This window comes from Benincasa hispida, chromosome 10, assembly GCF_027475165.1.
Source record: "Benincasa hispida cultivar pf3 chromosome 10, pf3_genome.v1.1, whole genome shotgun sequence".
NCBI lineage: Eukaryota > Viridiplantae > Streptophyta > Magnoliopsida > Cucurbitales > Cucurbitaceae > Benincasa > Benincasa hispida.
Window position 1 is genome coordinate 46,426,157 of NC_143487.1, and position 24,521 is coordinate 46,450,677.

The window sequence follows — 24,521 nt, forward strand, 5'->3', positions numbered from 1 at the left end:
TCTACATTGTTCTCTCAATATATCTCCTTTGTTGAGTGTTTATGATAGAATGCTCGTATTACATACATTTTTTTATATAACATGTGAGAGAAATTAAATTTCTAATCTCAAAGTTGATCATATAAATTTTATGTCAGTTGACAAAATTAAGAGATTAAATTGTTACAAAATTGAGAGTAGAAAAAATAGATTTTTACAAAATAGAATTGACAACTTACAACTAACAGTTTTCTTTTTTGAAAAAACAAAGAAAAAAAGAGAGTAAGTAATCGACTTTTCTTTTTTGTACAACAATTGCATGAATGAAGATCGAATCAATCTTTAAGAAATGAGATCATATCAATTATCGTTGAACTAAGTCCGCTATTTTAGATAGATATTTTATTTTATTTTCTTAAAAGGTTTTTTTTTAGAAAAAAAAATTGTTTCAAGGTGTTAGAAATTTTCATTCGCTAAATGGATTTTTTTTTTGTTTTTGTGTAATACGGATGTTTAGGTTATAATTTTAAATTGGATGAAAATGTATTATTATTATTAACTTTCTTTGACTCTCTGTTTCTGTGTGTAGCATAGTGGCGTGGACCCCATTGCTGGACCTCTGCTTTGCTGGCTTCAAGCTCTCCATTGTTGGTCTTTTATGGGGCTTGTCTGCCTTTCACAGAGGGAGAGAGAAAAAGAAAGACAAAGAAAGAAATTGGGGTTTTCACTTCGTTTATTCTTCCTTTTTCCATCGACCCTTTTTCCTTTCAATTTTCCACTCTCTCTTCTTCAACAGCAAACTTCATCACACATATCTCTTAATCCAAAGCAAACCCACAAACCCACTTCTGTTTCTTCTCTAATTTTGATGGATCCACAGATCTAATACTTTCAGACCCACTTGATCTTGATCTTCTACATCTTGCGAGATCTTCATCTTGTCTCTCTTCTTCAGTCTCTGTTCATTTATGGGAGCTTCCATTCAAGTGTTAACTGCTGTAAGCCCTCTTTTTCGTTTTTTTCTTCATCTGGGTCCACTTTCTTTTCAGTTTTTTCCATATGGGTTTGTTGAATTTGTTGATGAGCATGTTGAATTTTTCAAATTTTATCTTGTTTTTCTTCCCTTGGAATCTGTGATGGGCTTAAGTCTTGTGTTTCAATGTGAAGACGTAGACTTCTGTGGATGGATATAAGGCTGACTAAGGAATTGTTGAAGAAAAATCGCCTTTGACCTCTTAATTCTTCACCCCCCCGTCTGACTTTTTCCACTGTTAGCGGCTCTATTCTACATGAGTTTTGTTTTAAACAGGAAACAGAACCGGTTTCAGATTTTCCCAATTGAAATTAACTGTATGCTCTGCCTATTTGCGATGGCTCTATCGTTTGATTGACAAAATCCATATTCATCTATCTATGTTTTTGCTGTTCTTAATCTTATTGGTTGTTTTTGTAGCGTGTATGAGTTTGTGATTTTAAACATCAGCATAGCAGAAGAAATTGAAATCATTGAGTCTAAATTGCCTGTTCCTTATATTCAGATGCGGATATTTTGGAGGGTTGTTTGGGTGAGATGAGGGATGTTCTCAGAGTTGATGAACTTTTTGAGAGCTTGTTTTCGACCGAGGTCGGATCGACATGTGCACAAGGGTTCCGATGCTGGTGGTCGACAGGATGGTCTCCTATGGTACAAAGACAGTGGGCAGCATGCCAATGGTGAGTTTTCAATGGCTGTAGTTCAGGCTAACAATTTACTTGAGGATCAAAGCCAGATGGAGTCAGGCAATTTGAGCTTGCACGAGGCCGGGCCATATGGTACCTTTGTTGGTGTATATGATGGGCATGGAGGGCCCGAGACGTCTCGTTATGTAAATGATCACCTTTTCCAGCATCTTAAAAGTAAGGCACTGAAAATTTTTTGATCTTCCATATCCTGTTTGTTCAGTAATTTATTTCCCATATGCTTGATTACTCAAGTTGATGGGAGTTGGTTTGCAAGTGGATTGTGCATCTAGAAAGGGATGAAAGGTGAAATTCAGATTCAATACAGGTGGGTTTTAGTTTGAAAAACTGAAGAATACTATGCTCATAGTGCTTTCACCTGTTTATAGTTTTCCAAAAAGCAGATTCCCATCTCGTATAAGTTGGATTAATCAGTTGGGCTGGCTTGATCTAGGTTTACGTTTAGAGGTTAAGATTTGAATATTCTTTTCCTTTTTCACTTCTTCCGTATTGAAGGCTTTGTCAATAATTTAAAAGCATGTGACACATGAGCTGTAATTTTGTATAGTATCCGTTATTTCATAATTCAGGCTTGCTTGTAATTGTCCATAAAACTTGGGAACTAGGATTTGCTCCAGACTCCTCATGATTTGTTTCCTAATTTTTAGGGTTTACTTCAGAGCAACAATCCATGTCAGTGGATGTCATACGAAAGGCATTTCAAGCTACCGAAGAGGGGGTCATTGCTCAAGTTTCAAAACAATGGTCAATGAGGCCACAAATTGCAGCTGTTGGATCTTGCTGCCTTGTTGGTGTAATTTGTGGTGGAACCCTTTACATCGCTAACCTTGGTGATTCACGAGCTGTTCTAGGGAGAGTTGTAAAGGCAACGGGGGAAGTTTTGTCCGTTCAGTTGTCGGCTGAGCATAATGCATCTATAGAGTCTGTGAGGCAGGAGCTCCGTGCTCTGCATCCCGATGATCCTCATATTGTAGTCTTGAAGCATAATGTATGGCGCGTGAAGGGCCTTATACAGGTAAGTTATTTGATGCATTAATATTGATTGTGCTCATAGTTTGTCTTTTCATGTGGCTGAATTATGTTTTTAACCATGTCAAACAACTTTCTTTCTTAGGTTTCTCGATCTATTGGTGATGTCTATTTAAAGAGAGCCGAGTTCAACCGAGAGCCTCTTTATGCTAAGTTCCGCCTTCGTGAACCTATCAAAAAGCCCATACTGAGCGCCGAACCATCTATCTCAGTGCTCCAATTGCAGCCACAGGATCAATTTATTATATTTGCTTCAGATGGGCTCTGGGAACACCTTAGCAATCAGGAAGCTGTTGATATTGTCCAAAACCATCCACGTAATGTAAGATTTCTCCCCCAGCTAAAATCAGAGAAGAAGATGCTATCTCTTTCTTGATTGATCAACTAGTTTTGTATTGCAAAGAAAATGGACAAAAGAAATATGGGCGCATGATATGTCCTATATTTTTTACATTATGTATTTTCATGGTTTAGGTTACTAGGTGTAGTTTCTTCACCACATAAAAAGGATTGTGGTTTGATTTGGCTGAAAGAACTGTGTTGAAGACAATGGCTGAAAAAATTGTTTCTGCCTTTCTTCAACCACAAACGGGCAAGTCTTTTTATACATAATCTGAGCAACCTTAAGTAGATTAGATCAACGATCTGAAAATTGTTCTCATTATCACCTCTCATGTTTTAAAGTGTAGCTTAGGTCAAGTCTTCTCATAAACCTGATGTTACATCTTGTTCTGGTTGATTGAAAAGAGCAACCTGCTACAATGATTGTAGATTCTTTTGCGTTTACCTTTTTGTGTTGGCTTATATGATGCATATATTTCATTTTTGAAAGTTGTAAAATGAATATTTTTTCTAAGAGAGGGAGGTTGGCGGAAGTCATATGAAAAACACTAAGCTAGTGTGTTAGAAAAGGAGTTACCAAAAGGAAAGATGTTAAAAAAACTCAACTTTCATTTGAATAATCTAATTGCAGGGAAGTGCAAGGAGGCTGGTGAAAGCAGCACTACAAGAAGCAGCAAAGAAGAGAGAAATGAGGTACTCCGATTTGAAGAAGATTGACCGTGGCGTACGGCGACATTTCCACGATGACATCACAGTGATTGTTGTGTTTCTCGACTCAAACCTTGTGAGCCGAGCTAGCTCTACAAAATGTGCAAGCCTATCTGTGCGAGGGGGTGGAGTTAACTTACGTCCAAACTCATTGGCCCCTTGCACCACACCATCAGACACTGGCATGGCCTGATTCGGCTGTATCATCTCATGTTTGTCTGTTGTATTGTTCTCATATGTGAATACCAGGTAGCTTCCAACAGAGATAAAGTGGAGCAAGGCATCAATCCTTTTACTATACACTGTAACTGTTAACTCAAAAAGGGGGAAAAAAAAAAAAAAAGAAGAAGCTTCAGCTTTCTGTCCAAAACCAAAGCAACTGAAGTAGACAGCTTCAAGTTGCCTGTAATTGTAGCTAATTCCTTGGCATATTTCATATCCTTCCCATTATTTTTTTCTCTTTACCCATTTTGCTCACTGCTTAGCTCATGTAAATTGTATGTATGATGACTATGGAAATTCAGTTTTGCTTGTTTTGATCTGTGTCAATTCATGCCGAACTGCCTAATCTGTTATTACATCTGCACTTGCTTATTTATGAAACCACTTCAATGATTGATTGTTATTTCCCTCCATTTTCTCCCTTTCTCCCGGTTTCTTGTAGTTTCTGAAACTCAACAGATGAATACAGATAACATCTACTTACAAGACATGACGAACATCGATGTTATGGGTCAAATACGTCTTTTGAAGGTATTTTCTCTCTCCTCTTATCTTTGCAGATTAGGTCCTTATGATATAGTTGTGTATTTTAAGTTGGAAACTAAAGATCAAATCACATCTTTCACAAAAGAATCCATATGTTAAAGAAATTGTTCTTAACTCTAAGTTGTAGGATCAGGTGAGTGATCTCATAAAAATAGGAAAAAAAAAAAGGAGAAAAATGTTCCTTCTGGTGGAGTTATGGGATGGATTAGATGAGGAGTGGAGAAAAGAAGAAATGGGAATATAGTATGGTTATGGTATGTAGGGGGAGAGAGAATGAAGGGGGGAAGCTTTAATCTGAGTAAGTCAGAGTGTCAGTGAGTGAGGGCATAAAACACAATAATCCAGACAGAAAAATTGAAGGTCCCTATGTAAGAAAGTAGGGTAAAGAATAGCAGTGAATGCTTGTCTTGTTTTAATTATCATTTCTATTTACATCCCCAAGTAAAATGGCACATTTCTCACTGCCCTCACAACCCTCTCATCTCTCTAAAGTTGGGGTGGGATAGGTTTGTGTGCTCTTTCTTTTAGTTGTTCATTTTGGATTGGATGGAGGAATGTTAAAACAAAGGGAAATTATTTTAAATAAAAAAAACGGTTGAAAATATTTACAACTAATAATAAAATATTATAATCTATCTATGATATATTGTAATAGATCACGATAGACTACTATCTATGTCTTGACATAGATAATAATCTATCGTGGTATATCGCAGATAGATAGTGAGAATAACCCTAAAAGAAAAGAGGGTGGTTAATCTTTTAGTCCATTTTCAATTTAGTCTCAAATCTTTTGAAATTCACCTCAATTTTATTTGTAATGTATTATAAAATTTCAATTAAGTCATTACATTAAAAAAGATGGTCAAAATTTGTTAACAAAAAGTTTACGTCTTCCATTGCTGTTTTATTCTAATATTTAGACATGTGAATATGTCACTTTCAAGGTTGAACATTCAAATACTCATTTTCTACAAATGTTGTAATCACCGAAAAAAATACGTCAATATGCCACTCGGATATTACATAAAACTCAATTTGCTATCAATAAAATCTTGCTCTGCTTATCAATAAAATTCTGTTTTGTTTTTTTTTTATTATAAATTACATGCTCATGTAATATATATGTTAAAAGAATAATAATTTAATGACATCAACTTTACGGTTTATGAACAAATTTCAACATATTTTTCTACAAAATGACTGGTGATAAACTATAATACATTGTGGGTAAATTTGTAAATTTTAAAAGATTAAGGATCTAAGTTCATAAAAATCTAAGAAATTGGAGACCTTTTAACGAATCTAGCCATAATTTTTATTGGTACATTGGGTCACTTTTGAATATCAAAATTGTATTTTACTTTTTTATTATTATTATTATTATTTATTTATTGAGACTTTAAACAAATTATTGCAAGCTATGTGATAAGAGCTTAGGGACTAAGTAAATAGACGTTAGGGAACAAACAACTAAAAGTAGAGATCTTACCAAGTTTTTATCTAATTTATTGTCTATGAACTTTTCTTTATAATATAATGCTATCGATTTTTTTTATAAAAAAAATCTATATGTTTAGTCATTGAAGAGTAAAAAATTCAAATTATGTCAACTTTCAGTTTTGATTATAATATATCAATATTAAGAAATTTTCAATTTATAGTCCTAAATTTTGGAGTTGTATCAATTTGAATCGTGAACTAATAATTATCTTAAATCAAATCTCGAACTTTTTTACGTGTATTAATTAGCACATTCCTTTAGACTTAACTTGAAAAATATCGTGCTATATAAAAAACCGTTTCGATTAAATTTTTGAAATGTTATAAGCAAATCAATTTAGACTTTTATCAAGATTACATTTAAAAATGATTCATGAGTTCAATTCTTACACACATGTAGATTTTTTCAGATGTTGGATTAATAAAATGAACGATTAGATGTGATACATAAATAATTTTTAAATGAAATCTTAATTGAGAGTTTGAATTGATTCACTTGTGAAAGTTTAAGGATTTAATCGATAAAATTACAAATCTCATACGATGTTTATTTAGTAGAGAATGTAAATTGATACATTTATAAATGTTCAGAATTTAAATGGATAGAATTATTAGTTCATGACTTAAATTAATACGACTCTTAAAATTTTGGAGTATAAATTGATATTTTTCCTTAATATTATTAACATCGGTACTTAAAAGTTGATGTACCTTGTTTACTACTTAACGTACAATGGTATAAAAAGAGAGATTAGGACCGTCATGGAATAACCTAGTAGTAAATAAAAGGCATGAACTCGATAAAGGGTTAAGAGAGAATGAATTCAATTCATAATAGTCACTAACCTACAATTCAGTATTCTACAAATTCCCTTGATATTCAAATATTGTAAAGCCACTTGGATTGTCCCGTAATATTAGTCGAGATACAATTAAGTTGACTCGAATAATTACGAATATTGGAAGTCATTTAAAAAATATAGACATCAAATTAACACAAACATGAGAAATCAGAACTGTAGATTATTCATCCAACAATTAAACTTAAAAGGGGAAAAAACAGAGGGAGAAAAGCAGAGCATTCTTCTCCAAGGAGACAAGAGATTGTCTCTTGAGCTAAAAAGACAGTGACAGTTGTGGCTTTCTGGATTCTCCAAACCCTAAACCTAAGCTTACTCTGTAATATATATTGTTTAAATTGCCAAAAAGAACACAATTATACCTTTTTTTATTTAATTTCAACCTTCCAAACACAACAAAAAAACAACATTACCACCACATACAAAACAACAAAAATCTCTCTCTCTCTCTCTCACAGTGTTTTTGGTCACTTTTTACCAAGTTTGACTCATCTTTCTAGAGAGAAGTAAACAGTTTCGACCCATTAATTAATGCTGAGATATTGGAAAGAAATAAAGTAAACCAGAAAAGTTACTGATATGTAATGTAAAAACCAGTTTAAACAAGTTCTGAACTTTTACCTATTTCAAACTGTTTAACATTAACACGCCAATTAATGGAGTACAAAGTTTTGCAGAACAGTCCCTTCTCTCTTTCTCGAGCCCCTACCTTCTTCCCTTGCCTATGTTTTTTCTTCCTCTCTCTCTCTCTCTCCCCTTTGTTCTTCGTTTCTTAGCCCAAAAACACAAGGGTTTTCTTGCAAATCCTTCACGTTTCTAAAAAAACTACTAAAGAAGAGTTTTTTTTTTTTCTTTTGTTCTGTTTTTCTTTTGGTAGAAGAAGGAACAGAGGTTTTTAATTGGAGAGGATATTGCCTCTTTGAAAAGTTCTTTTTTTGAAGCAATCCCACCATTTTACTTGCAAGAAGATGAAATGGGTCGGTGTTATTTTTCTCAAAAGGCCGCATTTTTACACTTTATTTTTCTGAACCCAGGTGAACAACAAACAAACAAACAAACATCTTCTTCTTTTAACAGCAAAAACTCACCTTCCTTTTTATCACTAAAGAATAATACAAGAAGGGGGGGATAAAAAATAAACCATCTTTTTCAATTTCAGCCATTTGATTAAAGGAAGAAGAAGAAGAAGCTGCTTCTGCTGCTGCTTTATAGCTTTGGCCAACAAAGAAATGGGTTGTGTTGCCTCAAAGTTAGAGGAAGAAGAAGAAGTAGTTTCCATTTGTAGAGAAAGAAAACGCCATTTAAAGTTAGCTGTTGAGAGAAGGTATGCTCTTGCAGAAGCACATTGTAAATATTGTCAAGCTTTATATGCTGTTTCAGCTGCCATTAAACTCTTTGTAGCTCGCCATTCTTCTCCTTCTCCTTTCCTCATTACATTCCCTCCTCCATGTTCTCCTTCTCCTCCTTCAGAAAAAGTTATAACCAATCCAATGTTTCTTCAGCAAATGCCTTCTGATTCCACTCATGAAACCATAGCCACCTGCCCTTCATGTGTTTCTTCTTCTTCAACCTCTACAGAATCCTCCATTGAAGAAAGAGAAGAAGAATCAGTAGAAGAGGAGAGGATTGAACAAGTCCCTCCATATCTCTACATGCAAATGCCACCCCCAATGCCATCCCCTCAAAGGGAATTTGGATGGGATTTCTTCAATCCATTTGACACAATGAGGACCGATGTCGTCGGCGAATATCGCGAGGAGGAGCTCAGGATGGTGAGGGAGGAAGAAGGCATTCCAGAGCTGGAAGAGGCCGAGGTAGAGAAAGAAGAGCAAAACCAAAGAGTTGTGGCTGTTGTTGAGGAGGAAGATGTTGGAGCTTTTAAAGAGCAGAGGAATGGAGTTGAAATGGTTAAAGTTGGAGAGAAGGAAGATGAAGGTCAAATGAAGCAGAAAGGGCTAAATGTCATTGATACACCAGTTGAAGGAAGGGAACTTTTGGAAGCATTGCAAGATGTTGAGGATTATTTCATTAGGGCTTATGATTCTGGAATTGATGTTTCTAGGATGTTGGAGGCTAACAAAATTCAGCTTCAATCTGGTTTAGAAGAAATAAAAGGTGGGCCATTCATATATCTTCATTTGCTTCATTCATTGAGCTCTCGAGACCAAACATGCATGAGTTGTTTAAACTTGTGAAAACTTTGTTTCCTCGTAGATTATAGAATTTGAATTTTGTATCTAATGATGGGAATTGTTAAACCTTATATGAATGTTCATTACATCTTAAGCTATGTGAAATTTTGTTTCTAGAGGTTTAAATTCATTGGAAATGAGGGTTGTGCTCTTCAGTAATGTGAGTTTGTCTTATATTTGCAGTAGTAAATACAGACATTCATGGCTTAAAGTTAATCATATCTCTCTTTGTTATTGAATTAAACAAGCTCATTTTACTGCAGAGAACTCGACAAAACTCATCCAAGCAATAACTTGGCACCGGTCTGCTTCGGGCAAGCCTTCGTCATGTAAGAGTCTAGTAGCATCGAGTTCGAAAGGTTCTTCGGCATGGACAGAGTTTAAGAATGAGCTGTTCGATGATTATGACGTAATGGATTCAGGAAGCCATTCATCAACTCTTGGACGATTATATGCTTGGGAGAAGAAACTCTATGAAGAAGTCAAGGTGAACTAGGATCCTCAAACTGTTTCTTTTCTTGAAAGATCACTATGACAGGAAGAACATCATAGTATACCAGGACAGACAATAATAACACATCATTTTCTACTTTACATTTTATCTTATTGAGACTCTTGTTTGTCCAGCCAAATTTGAAGTTCGTGTTGATTGTCTTATGTTGTCTGCACATTTTTGTTCTTTCACATGACTATTAGCTTGCAATAACATTTTCTTTTGGCTACCTCTTTAATTGTTTTGAGATCTTAGCTTTCTTTATCCTTAACCTTATTGTTTTCTTTGAGTTATTTACAGCACTTCATAATCTTAAGCCACTTTAGTTACTCGAGAAGGGATAACGGAGCCAGATTAGTTGTTCTTTCGTGTCGGTTGCTGCAACTCATTATAGCGATGTAAACAGAATAAAGCTTTGATCTTTCTAGACTTGATAGCTTGCTGCTTCATTATAGCTCTTCTTGAATTTAGAAATGTTGCACAGAAGATTACAAGATCGAAATTTACATTGTTTTGCATTTTGGATTTTTCATCAAGTGTTGGTAAATTATCGACTGTAACTTTGTGACTCTTCCTAATGTGATATGGTTTTTGTTCTTATTCTTATACCCAGGCTGGGGACAGCATGCGCAAACTGTACGAGAAAAGGTGTTCACGACTAAGAAACCAGGACATTAAAGGGGAGAATGGAGTTACTACCGATAAAACTCGAGTTGCAGTAAAGGATTTATATGCCAGGATCTTGGTTGCCATTCGGAGTGCTGAATCGATCTCAACAAGAATTGAGAAACTAAGAGATGACGAACTACAACCTCAGATCGTTGAGCTCTTAAAAGGGTAAAAAGTGCAAGATACCTGTATTTTTTATGAAAATAATGTAGGTAATATTGTGAGTTTGTCACTTGATTTTCTTCCCAAATTGTTTTGCAGCTTAACAAGAACATGGAAAATCATGTTGGAAGTTCATGAAACCCAGAAAAAGATTATCCTTGAAGTGAAGACTTATTCCTGCCATTCCTATCTGAAGTTCTGTAACGAATCTCATCGTCTTGCTACTCTTCAGCTTGGGGCTGAGCTTCAGAATTGGCGTTCGTGTTTTTCAAAATATGTTGAATCACAAAAGGCTTATGTTGAAGCTCTCCATGGATGGCTGACCAAGTTTGTAGTGCCTGAGGTTGAGTTCTATTCTCGGGGTCGAACATCGACCATCCCTTATGGGCTGCATGGACCTCCATTGCTTTCAATCTGCCATGATTGGCTATCTTCCATGGAAAAGTTACCTGATAAACCAGTAGCCTTTGCATTGAAAAGCTTTGCAAAGGATATGAAAGCTCTATCAGATAAACAGATGGAGGAGCAGCACCAAAAGAGAAGAGTTGAAAGTCTCGGAAAGGAACTCGACCGAAGGATCCTGTCATTCCAGAAAACAGAGAACAAGTTCTTCGAGTTCAACTTTACCGAGACAAAGTCAGAGTTGGAAGTCGAAAATCAGAATGAGTACTTAACAGAAAAGAAAGATCAGCTAGACATGTTTAGGAAGAAGCTTGAATTGGAGAAGGAAAAACACAATAACTGCATTCAAGAAGCACAAAGGATTACATTAAATGGAATCCAATCAGGGTTTTCAGCTGTTTTCGAATCCTTATCAGAATTCTCCAAGGCTTCCCAAAAGATGTACGACCACCTCGTGAATTTCAGTGAGAACACTGATAAATCTGAAAATATAAACTATATCGAGGGCTCCTCCCAACCTGAAGAAAATGTTAGCAGATAATGAAGGATTAAACCAGAACGTGGTCGGTTTTCTTGGAGTTCTGTAAATTATATTTTGTCGAAGCAGCTCGCTGAGACATTGGTTTGTGATTTGTATTTTTATTCTAGCATCTCCTAGAAAATTGTTGAGATTTTTCTTACAGGCTTTTCATGCCCACAATTTTGTTTGCAGATGGTCAATTTATTGCCTTTTTTCTCTACATTATTGGCAAGAAGCCCAATAAATGTAGATTTGGATTTTAAGTGGGCAATTATTGTAAGTAGCTTCAATGTATCAGAAAAACAAAGAAGCTTGAGACCTAAATTTAATGGTCGACAGCTCCATTTTAACCTTCTCAGTTTCCAACAAATCCCTCTGGACAAATGTAGAAAGCACACTCACAGCAGTGTGTTGTCGTTCAATCTGGTGATGTTTGCTTGCAGTTCTGAAACTCGATGCACCATCAATGGCAGTTGCAAAGCTTTGTCTTCATATATGCGTTTTGATTCCATTATTGTGGTGTGGGGCACGTGAAAACAGTCTGAAACTAGCAAAAAAAAACAAAAGATATTCACGTGGTTGTTAAAGCTTAAAATTTCTCTTTCATTATAATCCCCTCTCTGTAATGCCCTGCAAGCTGAGAGAAATGAACTATCTCGAGAAGCCGTCCTGCATTACATAAAGAGCTGAAGGATCTCAATAAGCCATTAGCCAATGGTCGCCACCTGACACTTGTCTTTCAACGGACTATATGAAGGCATTTGGGGAGTGGACCATTCTTACCAACTAGCTTTTATGAGAAAATGCAACAAAATATCTACTCTAAAACAGTCCAAACCAATATCCCATGTGATTGCAATGGAAGAACAGCCGGAATAGCATGAACGAATTGCACGATCTTCGGTCATACTTCATTTTTTAGTTCCTGTTTGAAATCAACGAACTCCATATTGGACCAAATCAGGCTGACACCATGGGCTTCTTATAGTAATGACATGTCAAGCCTATAAAACCTAAAACATGTGAATATTTGCAAATGAAAAATATAAAAAGAAACAGTGACAAATGGACATGGATGGATAAAAAGCACTGTGAACACTCACATTCAGTATGGAGAATATATGATAATTATTACGTTCTTCACTATAAACACAAGTCGTTCCCAACAATCTATTGAGCTTTCGTGCATCCAAAAGCACATAATCTTACAGAACTAACATGGGATAGAGCAATTGAATAATTACAACTTTTGCAATGAAGGGGCAACTACAAGATTCTATTAACTCTATCTAAGGTATAAAGAGACCAACAATTGGGATAAAAGTACAAATTCGCTTACTACAGTAGCAGGGGAGTGTATACCAAGGAAAGGAACAATGTCAACCTGCAACCAACTCTCAACTGCAGACCCCACTACTGCACCAGCCACAAGGCCACCTAGCGTTATTACCGTTGCCTTTCCTGCAATGAGGAAAAAAAATTGACATCAAATATGTTCTTTTAAGAATAAGAATTGTATCAACTTGTCAAATTCTGATTAACATTGTTTTAATTTTAAGAGAGCTTTCAATGTTTTAAACTTACAAGGGCATTAAAAAAATAAAAATTAATAATTAAAAAACAAAAAAGAAAAAAAAAAAAGAAAAAAGAAAGAAAAGAAAAGAAGCCCACAAGAACACCCCTACTAAAGGAAGGGGTTCCAACTAAGTAAAATGTTATCAAACGAATAGTTATAGAAAAGCTTCGAAACCAAAACCCAGAGGGATACATGAAATACGAAGGACAAAATCTCACTAGGGTCCCTATTCCTACCTCAAAATACTCTATCGTTCCTCCCCCTCCAAATATCCCATAACACCACACACACCCCCACAAGAAAACTAATTGGTTGGTTGTTCAAAAGGTTACACTGATAAACAAACACGGAACCAATAAGTCAATCGATAGAAATATGTTTACTCAACAAAGAGCAATAAAGCTAAAAGAACCTCTCATCTTTCAAATTCTGATTAAAACTAATCAAGTTACATTCTATCTAAAAAAACTAATCAAGATACATTCACTTCTTTTTATCCATGATTTTTGTTGGCAATATTCTCCATAGCTGTGTAATATGGTTCTTCAGCCGATTTCTGGACTGCTCTAAAACATTAAACATGATGAATTGCTATGCAGAATTCTCTAGTTCATGAGAATCAAACTCTTCCAATACCTGTAAACAAATACATCATAAACCTTCTTCATCAAACTCCTTACCTAATTTTACGTTCTTCTTAGTCATGAAGTACAGGGAAGCTCCAAAACTACCAGCCAAGATCAGTCCAGGAACATCAGCACCTGCATACGGCAGTGAAGAAGATGAAGAAGCTCCATTTACATAAGTCAAGACTGCTAATGCCCCGTATACACCAGCTTGTATGCCCAAGTCACCAGTAGATGGTGTTTCAACAGAAATAGGTATATTCCGCAGCCACTGAGGCGATGAACCCACATTAGGAGAGTTTATCGGCTTAACATCAGCATATCGGATCCGACTGTTCTCAACTTTCCCGGCTCGACGCCGAGTTAAGCTCTGCATAAGCAGTATGTCATATGCAGCTTCAACCTGAAACAAGCAAAGCACAGCAACAAGGAAAATTTTAAGGGTTTCCTACCATATGGGCTATAAAGGAGCAACAATACTTATAACAGAAAATATGTAATGACTTATGGGATGAAATCAATAGATACCATCAGTGCATCAGTTAGAAAACCTTCCAAATACAATGTAAAACAGAACACATTAAATCTTTTTTTAAAAACACAAAATCTGTCAATATTAGAAGCTTCAAGACAATCAAACATTCGCCCAGGGAACTGGAGAGCTCGTAACATGGATGTAACTATTTGCTCTGGCCATTCATTAAACGTGTATGATACCTGATATTCTACTTTTAGCATCCACATCCAGGCAAAGGATTTTTCTCCAAATAACAACCAACTCTTCTTACCAATACATTATTAACAAAACAGCAAAATGGAATGAACAATACAATACCTTGTGCCATAGAAGTGATAAATGACAAACATGGTAGAACAGCAGGCAAGAGAAACCAAATATAAACATATTTGAACGTGAGAAAGATGGCTAAAGCACGGAAAAAAAGGGTATATAAGTAACAAACAGTAGAAACCAATGTGTAGAAAATGGATATGTTGGACATTTGGCAGTGGGTGTTGCAGATGTGTATTCTACTTCTCTTCTACATGTCAGATTATGTAAAAAGGCGAAAGCGTTGGAAAGTGGGGAGATCATGTGGAGAATGCTCTATGACCATTTTATTATCATTAGAAGCCGTAATAATACTCGTAACAATTTCGAATTTCATCGTAACTGAAATAACGGTATTACACAATGCTGTTATGAATTATCCATACCATATAAAATACACTGGGGGAGAAAGCTCAGATTATTTCAATTTCAATACTTTACATGGCGTTCATTATAATACACGATAGTTAAATTAAGTAAAACTTTAAGCGAACCTATTGTACAACATACTGATACTCGCCTATTAGGTTCCACTCATCGAAGGTAAGAAACAGTACAGAAATATCAAAATTGAGTCACAAAACGACCAAATTAACATCAAACGCATAATAAAATTTTCAAAATCAAGAAAAAATCAGCACTAAAAAATACGATCAATAAACGACCTGTGCAATCGTCTTGTCGTCACTGCAAGTAGCAAGAATGGAATTCTTGGCACGGAGTATTTCATCGAAGGAAGCTCCTTCGGAAACTCCAAGAAGCTTAAGCGCGTTCTCAAGAGACATTTCAGATGGCGCCGAGTCGTCAGCTCGCGAGCTCGCCTGAACCGGCAGCAGCAGCGTCCTTGTAAATGCGCGACGTGGAGGGAGGGCACCAGCGGCACCGCCACTCCAGGAAGTTGTTCTACCGGGAAATGTTGAGCCGGATCGTCGGAAGGGCGGCCTAGGAAACGGTGAACCGGCGGCAGGGGGGTTGGGCCGGACGGAGAGGGTGGCTGCCATTGATGAATTGATTTTCTGTAGAAGCGTGAGGCTGGCCTTCGTTGATGCTGTAGCGTGCTTGCGAATTTAACCGCTGAAACTCCATAATTGATTAATTAAAAATTGAGGAATATTATGGTCACTCGTTCTTAGATTAAGCTCTGATGAGCTCTTTTTATTGTCTCATCTTGGCCATTGATCTTTCAAGAGATCCTTCGGCTTTGGCGATGTACGGTCCAGATCCGCTATTAGCGTAAAATTGTCATTTTGAAATGGAAAATTGTGTAGACAAGAGTTTATGTTTGACGGGGCTTGTTGGGAACGGACAATTTCATTTTGGATGAAGATTGTCACTCCTTTGCTAAGTAGAATTAGGAGTAATGACAAATTATTAACCAAATATAGATAAGTATTAAGTGCTATTTGTCTTGAAATTATTGAGATTGAATTGGGTCCAAATCGTATCTACGATAGATTGAGAAGAATAATCCTAAAGAATAACATCGTGATTTTAAGTAGAAAATCCTAAATACATGGGATAAAAATCATATATGATGATATTATTCTTTTAAAAAAACATCATATAAAATAGTAGTTACAAACTTTCTTCCTTGAAGAACAAACTCGGTAAAAAAAAAAAAAATCTCTTTATTTTATCTCACACTTTGACTCACCTATCTATAGCCCAAAAAAACTTAGGCCATCAAACAAGTCCGATGACTCTAGATTGATTTTGAACAATGTGAAAGATCTAATAGTCACAAATTAGTCTTGAACAAAATAAAATTGACTCTGATATCAATTGATAGGATCGAGTCCTCAACAGAAGTATTTTTTCGCTTTTGTTTTGAAGATTAGTGAAAAGGATACTTACCTTTGAAGACACTTTTTTCAATAATTTCCAACAACACTGTCTACTTCAAATCACCTCCAAGAAGTCTTCTTTTATCTATGACTCTCGGCAAGAACCCACCGGTGGGAATGTTCTTATAAAAAGGTTAGAGAAATGAGAAGGAGAAGAAATTACAGAGGACCAAATTTTTAAGTAGAATTGATGGAAAGAGAGAGATAATTGTTACAATGACCTATACAAAACTCTTCCATGTGTTTTTAACGAGAGAGAGATTAAGTTCCCACCTCCTTAATCCCCCTCATTAAGGGGCCGTATTAATTAATTAATTAGTTAATTATTATCTGATTGATTAATATTCAATTAGTTAAATCATCATTAAATATCTCATATTTAATTAGATAAAGATTTTAATCATATTCAAATGCATATTTCCCTCTTTTTACAAATATTATATTCTGTATTAATCATATCATATACATTTAATATATGTTTCCCTAAGTTCTAGAACAATTCAAATTATTTCTTTATTCCGAAACTTTGGACCTTGTCAATCCGTTGTGAGCTTGTAAGGGATCTAATGGACCTACACATTATAAGCTTTAATTATTCGAGTTTAATAATTAATATTCAATTAACTATAGAGCAAACCACCATAGACCTATAGTTGCATTTTCAAACCCTAATTTTCTTTTTCTCATTTATTAAGCATGTTGTAATTTTGTGATTTTGCATAATTAGTATTCTGTAATTTTGCGTTATGTGAAAAACCAAAAATTGAGACGATCCACGTTTCCACTCAGGACCTTCACAGGTTCCTTCAATCCCCATACTATAGACCATTTAGATTGTATCTTGAACATTAATCCTTGTATGTCTCCACATAGAGTTTAAGACTCATAAGGCAGCCTTGGATGTTAGTTTATTGAATTTAGGGTTATTTAAGACTCATAAGGCAGCCTTGGATGTTAGTTTATTGAATTTAGGGTTATTTAGACAAAATAGACAACTATACAAACAATAACATTTATTGATTTAACATCTATAACTCTTTATTGATGACAGTCAATTAATAACATTTACTATCTACTAGTTTTAGGGCATAAAACCCCCAATAGGGCATAAAACCCAACAGTAGGTATGCTAACTGAAATTAAGAATTGGCTAGTGACCCAATTCCAAATGAAAGATTTGGGAGAGGCGAAGTTTGTTCTGGGCATTTAAATCTTTAGAGATTTAAAGAATAAAACACTAACCATTTCTCAGGCATCGTATATTGACAAGATGTTTGTCAAGTTTTCAATGCAAAACTTCAAGAGGAGTTTACACCCTTTCAGACATGGATTTATTTTGTCTAAGGAACAATGTCCTAAGACACCTCAAGAGGTTGAAGAAATAAGACGGATCCCCTATGCATCGGTTGTTGGTAGCCTGATGTATGTTATGTACTAGATCTGACATTTACTATGCAGTGGGGATAGTCAGTAGATATCAGTCTAATCCAAGATATGATCACTGGAACACCATTAAGAATATCCTCAAGTATCTACGGAGAACGAGGGACTACGAGCTCGTGTGTGGTTATAGAGATTTAATCCTTACAAGATACATGGCTCTGATTTCTAGACTAATAAGGATTCTATGAAATCCACATCAGGATAAGTATTCACTTTTAACGAAGGGCAATAGTCCAGAGGAGCACCAAGGAGGAGTGCATCGCTAACTCCACTATGGAGGTTGAGTACGTAGCGGCTTGTGAAGTTGCTAAGGAAGTTGCATAGATCAGGAAGTTTCTGACTGATCTGGAAGTGGTTCCAGACATGTCTAGGCCTATAACCCTTTATTGTGATAATAATGGTGTTATGGCTGGTTCCCAAAAGCTTATGAATCACAAGCGCGGGAAGCACATAGAGCAGAAGTATCATCTCATCGGGAGATTATCATCAAAGGAACGTTGCTTCTACTCCGAAGTCATGCAGATAGCTTCGGAGCACAATGTTGCTGATCCATTTACAAAGGCCCTTACGACTAAGATGTTTGAAAGTCACCTACAGAGTATAAGTCTACTAGAATAAGCCACATTTAGTCTAGGGCAAGCAGGAGATTTTGTACTGGACGTGTATTATGCCCTAGTTTACTGTTTTGTGTACTTTTATGTTAGTGTGACTTTTATGATGTATACCCCACTAGCTTTAGGAAAAATGGGAGATTATTGGGTTGATGTCCTAAATCTCGTGGGTCCTATTATTTGTAATTGTAATGTACAAGCTATTTATTTATTTAATAAAATATGAGATATTTTATTCGACATTTATTAGCACTAACCCACAAAACCAATAAACTAACATCCAAAGTTATCTTCTGTAGCTTAAACATGTATGTAGAGACATACAAATGTATCATGTTTAAATGATAACCTAAATGGTCTGTAGTAGATGGATAAGGCTAGATACCTTATCCTAGTGACACTACAAATACGACCCGCTTTGTAGATGTTACAATTGTTGTAAAGTGCTACAAATGATCTTATCTTGTTCATTCATGTGGAGACATGTGGGCGAGGGTGTTCTATGCAAAAGGGTTTGTATAAGACCAGACCATGAAATGAATAGTCTCATTATATAACATCGTTAATAGTAGAGACTTACATTTCACCAGGATGACCATAGATGACATGACATGAATCCTAAGTGAATTGTGAACTCCTGCCTATGAAAGCGGTCCTTTGAGTTGTATGGGTAAGAGTGGTCAGATCGCCGACTCAATAAGACTACCATTTTGCGGATTCATCTAATTGGGGAGCTAAGAACACAACTACACAAGACGGAATTTATTCATTCCCTAATGTTAGGGTAAGTAAATAAATTACTTTCTTAAATGCTGATTTTGGGGCTTGAATAATGTGGCGCCACACCCTTTCTTGGCCCGAGAATGGTTTGGTCATAGTTGGACTATGACTTATTGTTCATTAGAGGGATCAGTGGTACTTAAGAAGTTAGATGTAACTACAAGGTTAAAATAGTAATTTTGGTCTACCTATACTTACGAGCAATTTGTGAAGGGTCATCGCATTATTAACTGATTATATCCAATTAACACATAAATATATCTGTAGTACGAAGAGTGCAGTTGTCGGTCTTTAGTCGAGTGACCAGCAGTTAATGGATATTGGATAATTTAATTAATAATTTAATTAATTATATGAGTACCATTAGAGCTTCAATCTACAAATCCATAAGATCCCCTCTATAGCTCAATAGGGATTGTTGAGAATTAATTTTGGATTAATTTGAATTATTCAATTTACTTTAGAGAATTAATTAAATGTGATATAATTAAATTAAAATTAACTATATGTGTGATATAATTAATATAATGTATTTGATACATTATAGTATAAAGTTTATTTTGAGAGGAATTAAGTATTTGAATATGATTCAAATATTAATTATATGAATGAGATTCACATAATTAAATTTAGTATAAATACGATTTATATTAAATACCATATATATGTGAAAGAACTAAAATTATAGGTTCTATTGTATTTTATACAATATATGGTTATGTGTTATATTTGATATAACATATATATATATATAAATTTATATTTAAATTTCAAAATTAAAGGGAGGGAGTTAAACTCCCTTTAATTTTCTCTCATAAGACGTGTAGGGATTGGTTTTCTTTTTCACGTCATCTTCTTCTTCCCAAGTGAGAACGAAGGGTTCTGAAAAGTTTACAAAAATTCATCCCTGAGAAATTTTCTCTCTCAAATCTCTCTCTTTCTTCTCAAAAGAACACAGAGCCCACATCTTCTGTAATTCTCATCCCCTATAGAGAATACAGAAGATTACCTCTTGATAGTGTCCTTTTAGTTTATTGTAATTTTTGGAAGATTGGCGGTTTAAAGTGTTAGTGATCTTTTGGGAGGAATTTCGTGAAGAAGGTTTTGGCTTCAAGGGTATGTAATTTCTAAGCTTAATTACTTCTAAATGCATGCTATAAAATCTGTGAATTGCATAATTTTTCCTCTGCATTTTTAGTTTTGTGAAAATTGGAAATTGGGAACGATCCCCGCTTTCGCAATGGACCTTATAGTTCCTTCAATTTGTCCTCTTATACTTTGTTTTAGTATGTTGTTTTTGTTTCTTAAAATCGAAAAACCGAATGAAAGGTGATCCTCACGCTTCCACTCAGGATTTGATCCCTACAAGTCAATCATTCATGAGTCGTTAGTAATTACAATTGGATCAAATATCCGTTTTACTCTTGTAATTACCTTTATATCCTTAAGTACCACTAATTCTCTAATGAATAGTTTGTTTATAGTCCAACCATAAGCCAAGTCCCCCTCGAGCCAATGAGAGGGCGAGTCCCATTGTTCAAGTCATGGAATTAGCACTTAAGGGAACTACTCGTCTACTTATCATATACGGGGAGAAGTGAATTCCATTCCTAGTTACCTATTCGGTCAAGTCCTTAAAATGGTAGGTATATTAAGTCTGCGATTCAAGCCACTCTCACCATGAAAATCAAAAGACAAGCCCTCATCGGTAGGAGTTTATAATTCATTCAAGATTAAGATCGAGTTACATGTGATCAACCTATAAAATATTAATCTTTTATATTAATGGAGTTTCAAAGAGAGATTAATTATCTTGTGATCTAGTCTTATACAAACGCTTTATATAGGATACTTCCACCCACATGTCTCCATACGAACTATTTAGATTATATCGTTTATAACACTTACAAAGTGGGTTGTATCCATAGTATTACTAGGATAAGACACCTAACTTTATCCATAAACTATAGATACTTTAGATTATTACTTAAACATAATCCACTATATGCCAACTCTATACCGTTCAAGCCTCATATAAATAACCATGGATTTTGCTTTATTGGATAGAGTTATGCAATTTAAAAAAAAAATGTTTTTATTAAAAATCAATAAATATATTATTTATTTACAAACCACGAGTTTAGGGCACAAAACCCAAAAATCTCTCACTTGACCTAAAGCTAGTGGGACTATACAAATACTATAAAGTAGGACATACACTGTACCCATTTATAATATGTTAGCAACGAAGGGATTTGTGTTTGAATGCCTCCACTTCATATTGTATTAGGGGAAAAAAATCCCAATTGACCTCCCATTTTAATTTTTTGTTGGTTATTTTTGTCATTAAATCGTGGGTATCTAAGATAGTTCTTTGTATTCTAAAGAAGTTTAATTTTCTACCAACTATTTTCGTTTGTCCAGACATTCAATTACTCACATATTTTTAAAATTTCAACACTTAAATTAGATGCTAATTTAAAATCTTCACATATATTTTATAGTTTTATGTCATCATTATACTAAAAGTAAATAAAACACGTTTGTTTCACATTAAATAGAGATGTCTATTTAGTGTTTATTTAGTATTTGAAGTTTCAAAAAAGATACTTTAATATACGAGATTTAAAAAATGTTTTTAAATAGTTCGAAGATAATATGATCATGATGTGATATGTGGAATTGATAAATTTTATATGAGGTGACCATTTTTATTAATTTTATATTATATTTCTAAATGAGGTGGATTTTTCTATTTCATTTTTCATTTTTCCTTCTCTTTCTCTCTTCCACTCTCTCTCCTTTAAATGACATAATATATATGTTTGTTATTAAGAGATAAAAAAAATTGAATATTACACTTCACTTGCCGATCAATCAATAGTTTTTATTAGATTTAAAATTGTCTCAAAAACTATCAAATGTATCTTATATTGGTCCTTGTGCTTTCAAAATGGCTTGTTTGGTAGATATTTAGTTAGATTGTTCTTAAATATAGAAAAATGAACCAAAATATTTACAAATATAGTACAATTTTACTATCTTTTGCGATAGACCGCGATAGACTACTGATCGGTCTATCGCAGATAGACGGTTATATTTTGCTATTATTTGTAAATATTTTTAGCAGTTTTGTCATTTAAAATAAATTTTCTATTTATTTTTTGGTTTCTCTCTCAATTTATTACAACATTTTTCATCTTTCATAAGTAAAGGGGTTGAATTATTAACAAAATTCAAAAAATAAAACAATTATTTTTTTTAATAAAAACTGGCTTAATTTTTAAAAACATTGGTAGAAAGTAGATAACAAAACAATATATAAAAGATAGAATGAACGTTTATAGGCCTAATTCTCAAAGACTAAAAACATAAACCAAATTATTACCAAACATGACCTTAGTTTTTTAATGTTTCTTTTTTCTGTCATTTTGGTCTTTCAACTTTTGTTTATTATAGTCCATTGACTTTGAAAAAAATATATATATTTTTTATAAATTAAGAACACAACTTTGAGTACATGTTTTAACGTATTAATATGGATGTGATTTTAAATCACATAGGTTAGAGATGAACAACCAAAAGCCACCTTACACAAATAGGTAATAGGTTTAAAGTTTCTTTCTTCTTCTTCTTTATTTTTTTTTAGTATAAATTGGAGGTGGAGAATTTGAACTATGGACTTATTGATCCTCGACATACACATGTCCAGTTGAACTAAGCTCTTATTGATCGTAAAAGGTTCAAAGTTTCGATCATACGTATTAAACAACAAACTAAAAAAAAGGCTAGATATGAACATTGGACAAGTAGAAAAAAATAAATGAAAAAATAAAATAACAATTATCATAATGATTATCTCTTAAAAAATTAGTTTTAATATCATTTGGGTTGTCTTTATATTTTGAGTTTTGTTTAATTTTAGTTCTTGCCATTTCAAAAGAATTTTTGTTATTTGTTACTTCAAGAAATAGAATAATTTGAAATCTATATTTGTATCTACAAAATTATCCGGACTGAAATATTTGGATTTTGTATGATTTTATAGAGTTTTGAGATAAATTACCTATTTCAATTATATAAAAAAAAAATCATAATATATAAATCTATCAGTATTTTTTTTTTAAACTTTCTTTCCTTTTTTTAGTTATTCTCAACATAAACATTTTAAATACATTCCTTTTAAATCTTTTTCCTAAAAAAATTTAAAATCGTTTCTTGAATTTCAAACCACGTGATTTAAAATCACTTCTTATCTACGTAAAAAGCATTCTCTTTATAAAGTGTGAAAATATATTCACATTTCGTTGTATTAAAATGCATACACAAAATTTAAAAATTTTTAAAAATAAAGTAACTAAAATTAGATCATTAAAATTTGAAATCATATGAATTAAATTAGGATATTATAAAAAGGGCAAATCGTAAAAATCTGGTGGTAGTTACAATTAGACTCTTAAATTTTCAATTGTAAGAATTAAACACTCAAACTTATACAAATATTGAAATTGAACCCTCAAACTTACACTAATTTTAAAAATTAAATCTCAAATGATAAAAAATTGAATCTCAAACTTATACAATTATCATAGTGGCAGACTATCCATTTGAGGTGCCAAATATAATAGTTGGTACTTCCAATTATTATAGCCTACAATTAACTACATTATTACTATTTTAAATTTCTTGTTTACTATTTGTCATAATGTTTAATATTTCCAACCTATAATTTCTTTCTCTGTTTATTGCAGCGTTTACTATTTTATAAAATAGTCTATACCCAAACATATATTATTATAAATTACGAATTATTATAATTCAAAGACTATAATAACCAATTCACGACCTCAAATGCTCCTTACAATTTGGGATTTTTACTAAATTATAATGCAATATTACACTTATGTGTCTTGAACTTTCCATTTTTTTCTTCATAAATGTGTGAGCTTCATATTTTCAAGAAAATAAGTGGTCTTTTACTATTTAACCCTCCAAACATTAAAAGAAAATAAAAAATGTAAAAGAGAAAAAACTTTTCACATCTCACCCACACTCCACTAATGGCTCATTTTTAATAATTATCATTTTTCTCTCTCATCTTTTTCATATCCAAACCACACTTCATCTTCTTCAATTTCTCTCTCAAAACGCTCTCTTAAAACTCTCTCTTATCTCTTTTCGTCGCCTCCCTCCCTCCGTCCACCTTGCCACCATCGACGACGTGCCTGCCAAGATCTAGCTATCACCTTCCTTCGTTTGGGCCACTAACCAGCTATCGTCACCTTCTTCCTCAGATCCGATGTGTGGAAGAAATCTTCCAATGCGAGGCGAGCAAATCCGACACATCTTCTGACGTGTGGCGAGCAGATATGGCACGGGGTGTTTACTCCAGCGTCGTGCTAGGAGATCCTGCGTGGGGTGATTTTTCCGATGTAGGCAAGCAGA

At 34.1% G+C, this 24,521-nt stretch overlaps 3 protein-coding genes across 7 annotated transcripts; 2 read left to right on the forward strand and 1 right to left on the reverse strand.

Annotated features, from left to right (window-relative positions):
• The first annotated feature begins 558 nt into the window (after window positions 1–558).
• On the forward strand, window positions 559–4,423 carry LOC120089181 (putative protein phosphatase 2C 60). Its single transcript, XM_039046595.2, has 5 exons — window positions 559–977; window positions 1,518–1,875; window positions 2,367–2,734; window positions 2,834–3,070; window positions 3,722–4,423. The coding sequence occupies exons 2-5, from the start codon at window positions 1,557–1,559 to the stop codon at window positions 3,989–3,991; spliced, it is 1,194 nt and encodes a 397-aa protein (XP_038902523.2). The 5' UTR covers window positions 559–977; window positions 1,518–1,556; the 3' UTR covers window positions 3,992–4,423.
• On the forward strand, window positions 4,416–11,721 carry LOC120089180 (protein ALTERED PHOSPHATE STARVATION RESPONSE 1-like). 2 transcript variants are annotated; one of them, XM_039046593.2, is made up of 5 exons: window positions 4,416–4,551; window positions 8,089–9,044; window positions 9,385–9,608; window positions 10,228–10,451; window positions 10,545–11,630. In XM_039046593.2, exons 2-5 carry the CDS (start codon window positions 8,159–8,161, stop codon window positions 11,386–11,388), a joined length of 2,178 nt encoding a protein of 725 aa, XP_038902521.1. In that variant the 5' UTR covers window positions 4,416–4,551; window positions 8,089–8,158; the 3' UTR covers window positions 11,389–11,630. The 2 variants fall into 2 exon arrangements, with proteins under 2 accessions (XP_038902521.1, XP_038902520.1); XM_039046592.2 differs by lacking the exon at window positions 4,416–4,551 and having other exon boundaries at window positions 7,581–9,044; window positions 10,545–11,721.
• Window positions 11,722–11,949: 228 nt separating this feature from the next.
• LOC120089182 (protein CHAPERONE-LIKE PROTEIN OF POR1, chloroplastic-like) lies at window positions 11,950–16,460 on the reverse strand. 4 transcript variants are annotated; one of them, XM_090305635.1, is made up of 5 exons: window positions 16,253–16,460; window positions 15,064–15,472; window positions 13,624–13,972; window positions 12,730–12,828; window positions 11,950–12,292 (listed from the first exon to the last, which is right to left on the reverse strand). In XM_090305635.1, the coding sequence occupies exons 2-5, from the start codon at window positions 15,397–15,399 to the stop codon at window positions 12,279–12,281; spliced, it is 798 nt and encodes a 265-aa protein (XP_090161761.1). In that variant the 5' UTR covers window positions 15,400–15,472; window positions 16,253–16,460; the 3' UTR covers window positions 11,950–12,278. The 4 variants fall into 4 exon arrangements, with proteins under 4 accessions (XP_090161761.1, XP_090161760.1, XP_090161759.1 ...); XM_090305634.1 differs by having other exon boundaries at window positions 11,950–12,371; XM_090305633.1 differs by having other exon boundaries at window positions 11,950–12,380.
• Window positions 16,461–24,521: the final 8,061 nt, after the last annotated feature.

Coding starts and splice junctions, on each gene's coding strand:
- LOC120089182 (XM_039046596.2), bottom strand. CDS start 15,399: ATGGCAGCCACCCTCTCCGTCCGGCCCAACCCCCCTGCCGCCGGTTCA. Junction 13,973..15,063: donor ACGACAAGACGATTGCACAG/GTCGTTTATTGA, acceptor TGCTTGTTTCAG/GTTGAAGCTGCATATGACAT. Junction 12,829..13,623: donor TAAGAAGAACGTAAAATTAG/GTAAGGAGTTTG, acceptor TCCTCATTGCAG/GAAAGGCAACGGTAATAACG.
- LOC120089180 (XM_039046593.2), top strand. CDS start 8,159: ATGGGTTGTGTTGCCTCAAAGTTAGAGGAAGAAGAAGAAGTAGTTTCC. Junction 9,045..9,384: donor TGGTTTAGAAGAAATAAAAG/GTGGGCCATTCA, acceptor ATTTTACTGCAG/AGAACTCGACAAAACTCATC. Junction 10,452..10,544: donor ATCGTTGAGCTCTTAAAAGG/GTAAAAAGTGCA, acceptor ATTGTTTTGCAG/CTTAACAAGAACATGGAAAA.
- LOC120089181 (XM_039046595.2), top strand. CDS start 1,557: ATGTTCTCAGAGTTGATGAACTTTTTGAGAGCTTGTTTTCGACCGAGG. Junction 1,876..2,366: donor CCTTTTCCAGCATCTTAAAA/GTAAGGCACTGA, acceptor CCTAATTTTTAG/GGTTTACTTCAGAGCAACAA. Junction 3,071..3,721: donor TCCAAAACCATCCACGTAAT/GTAAGATTTCTC, acceptor ATCTAATTGCAG/GGAAGTGCAAGGAGGCTGGT.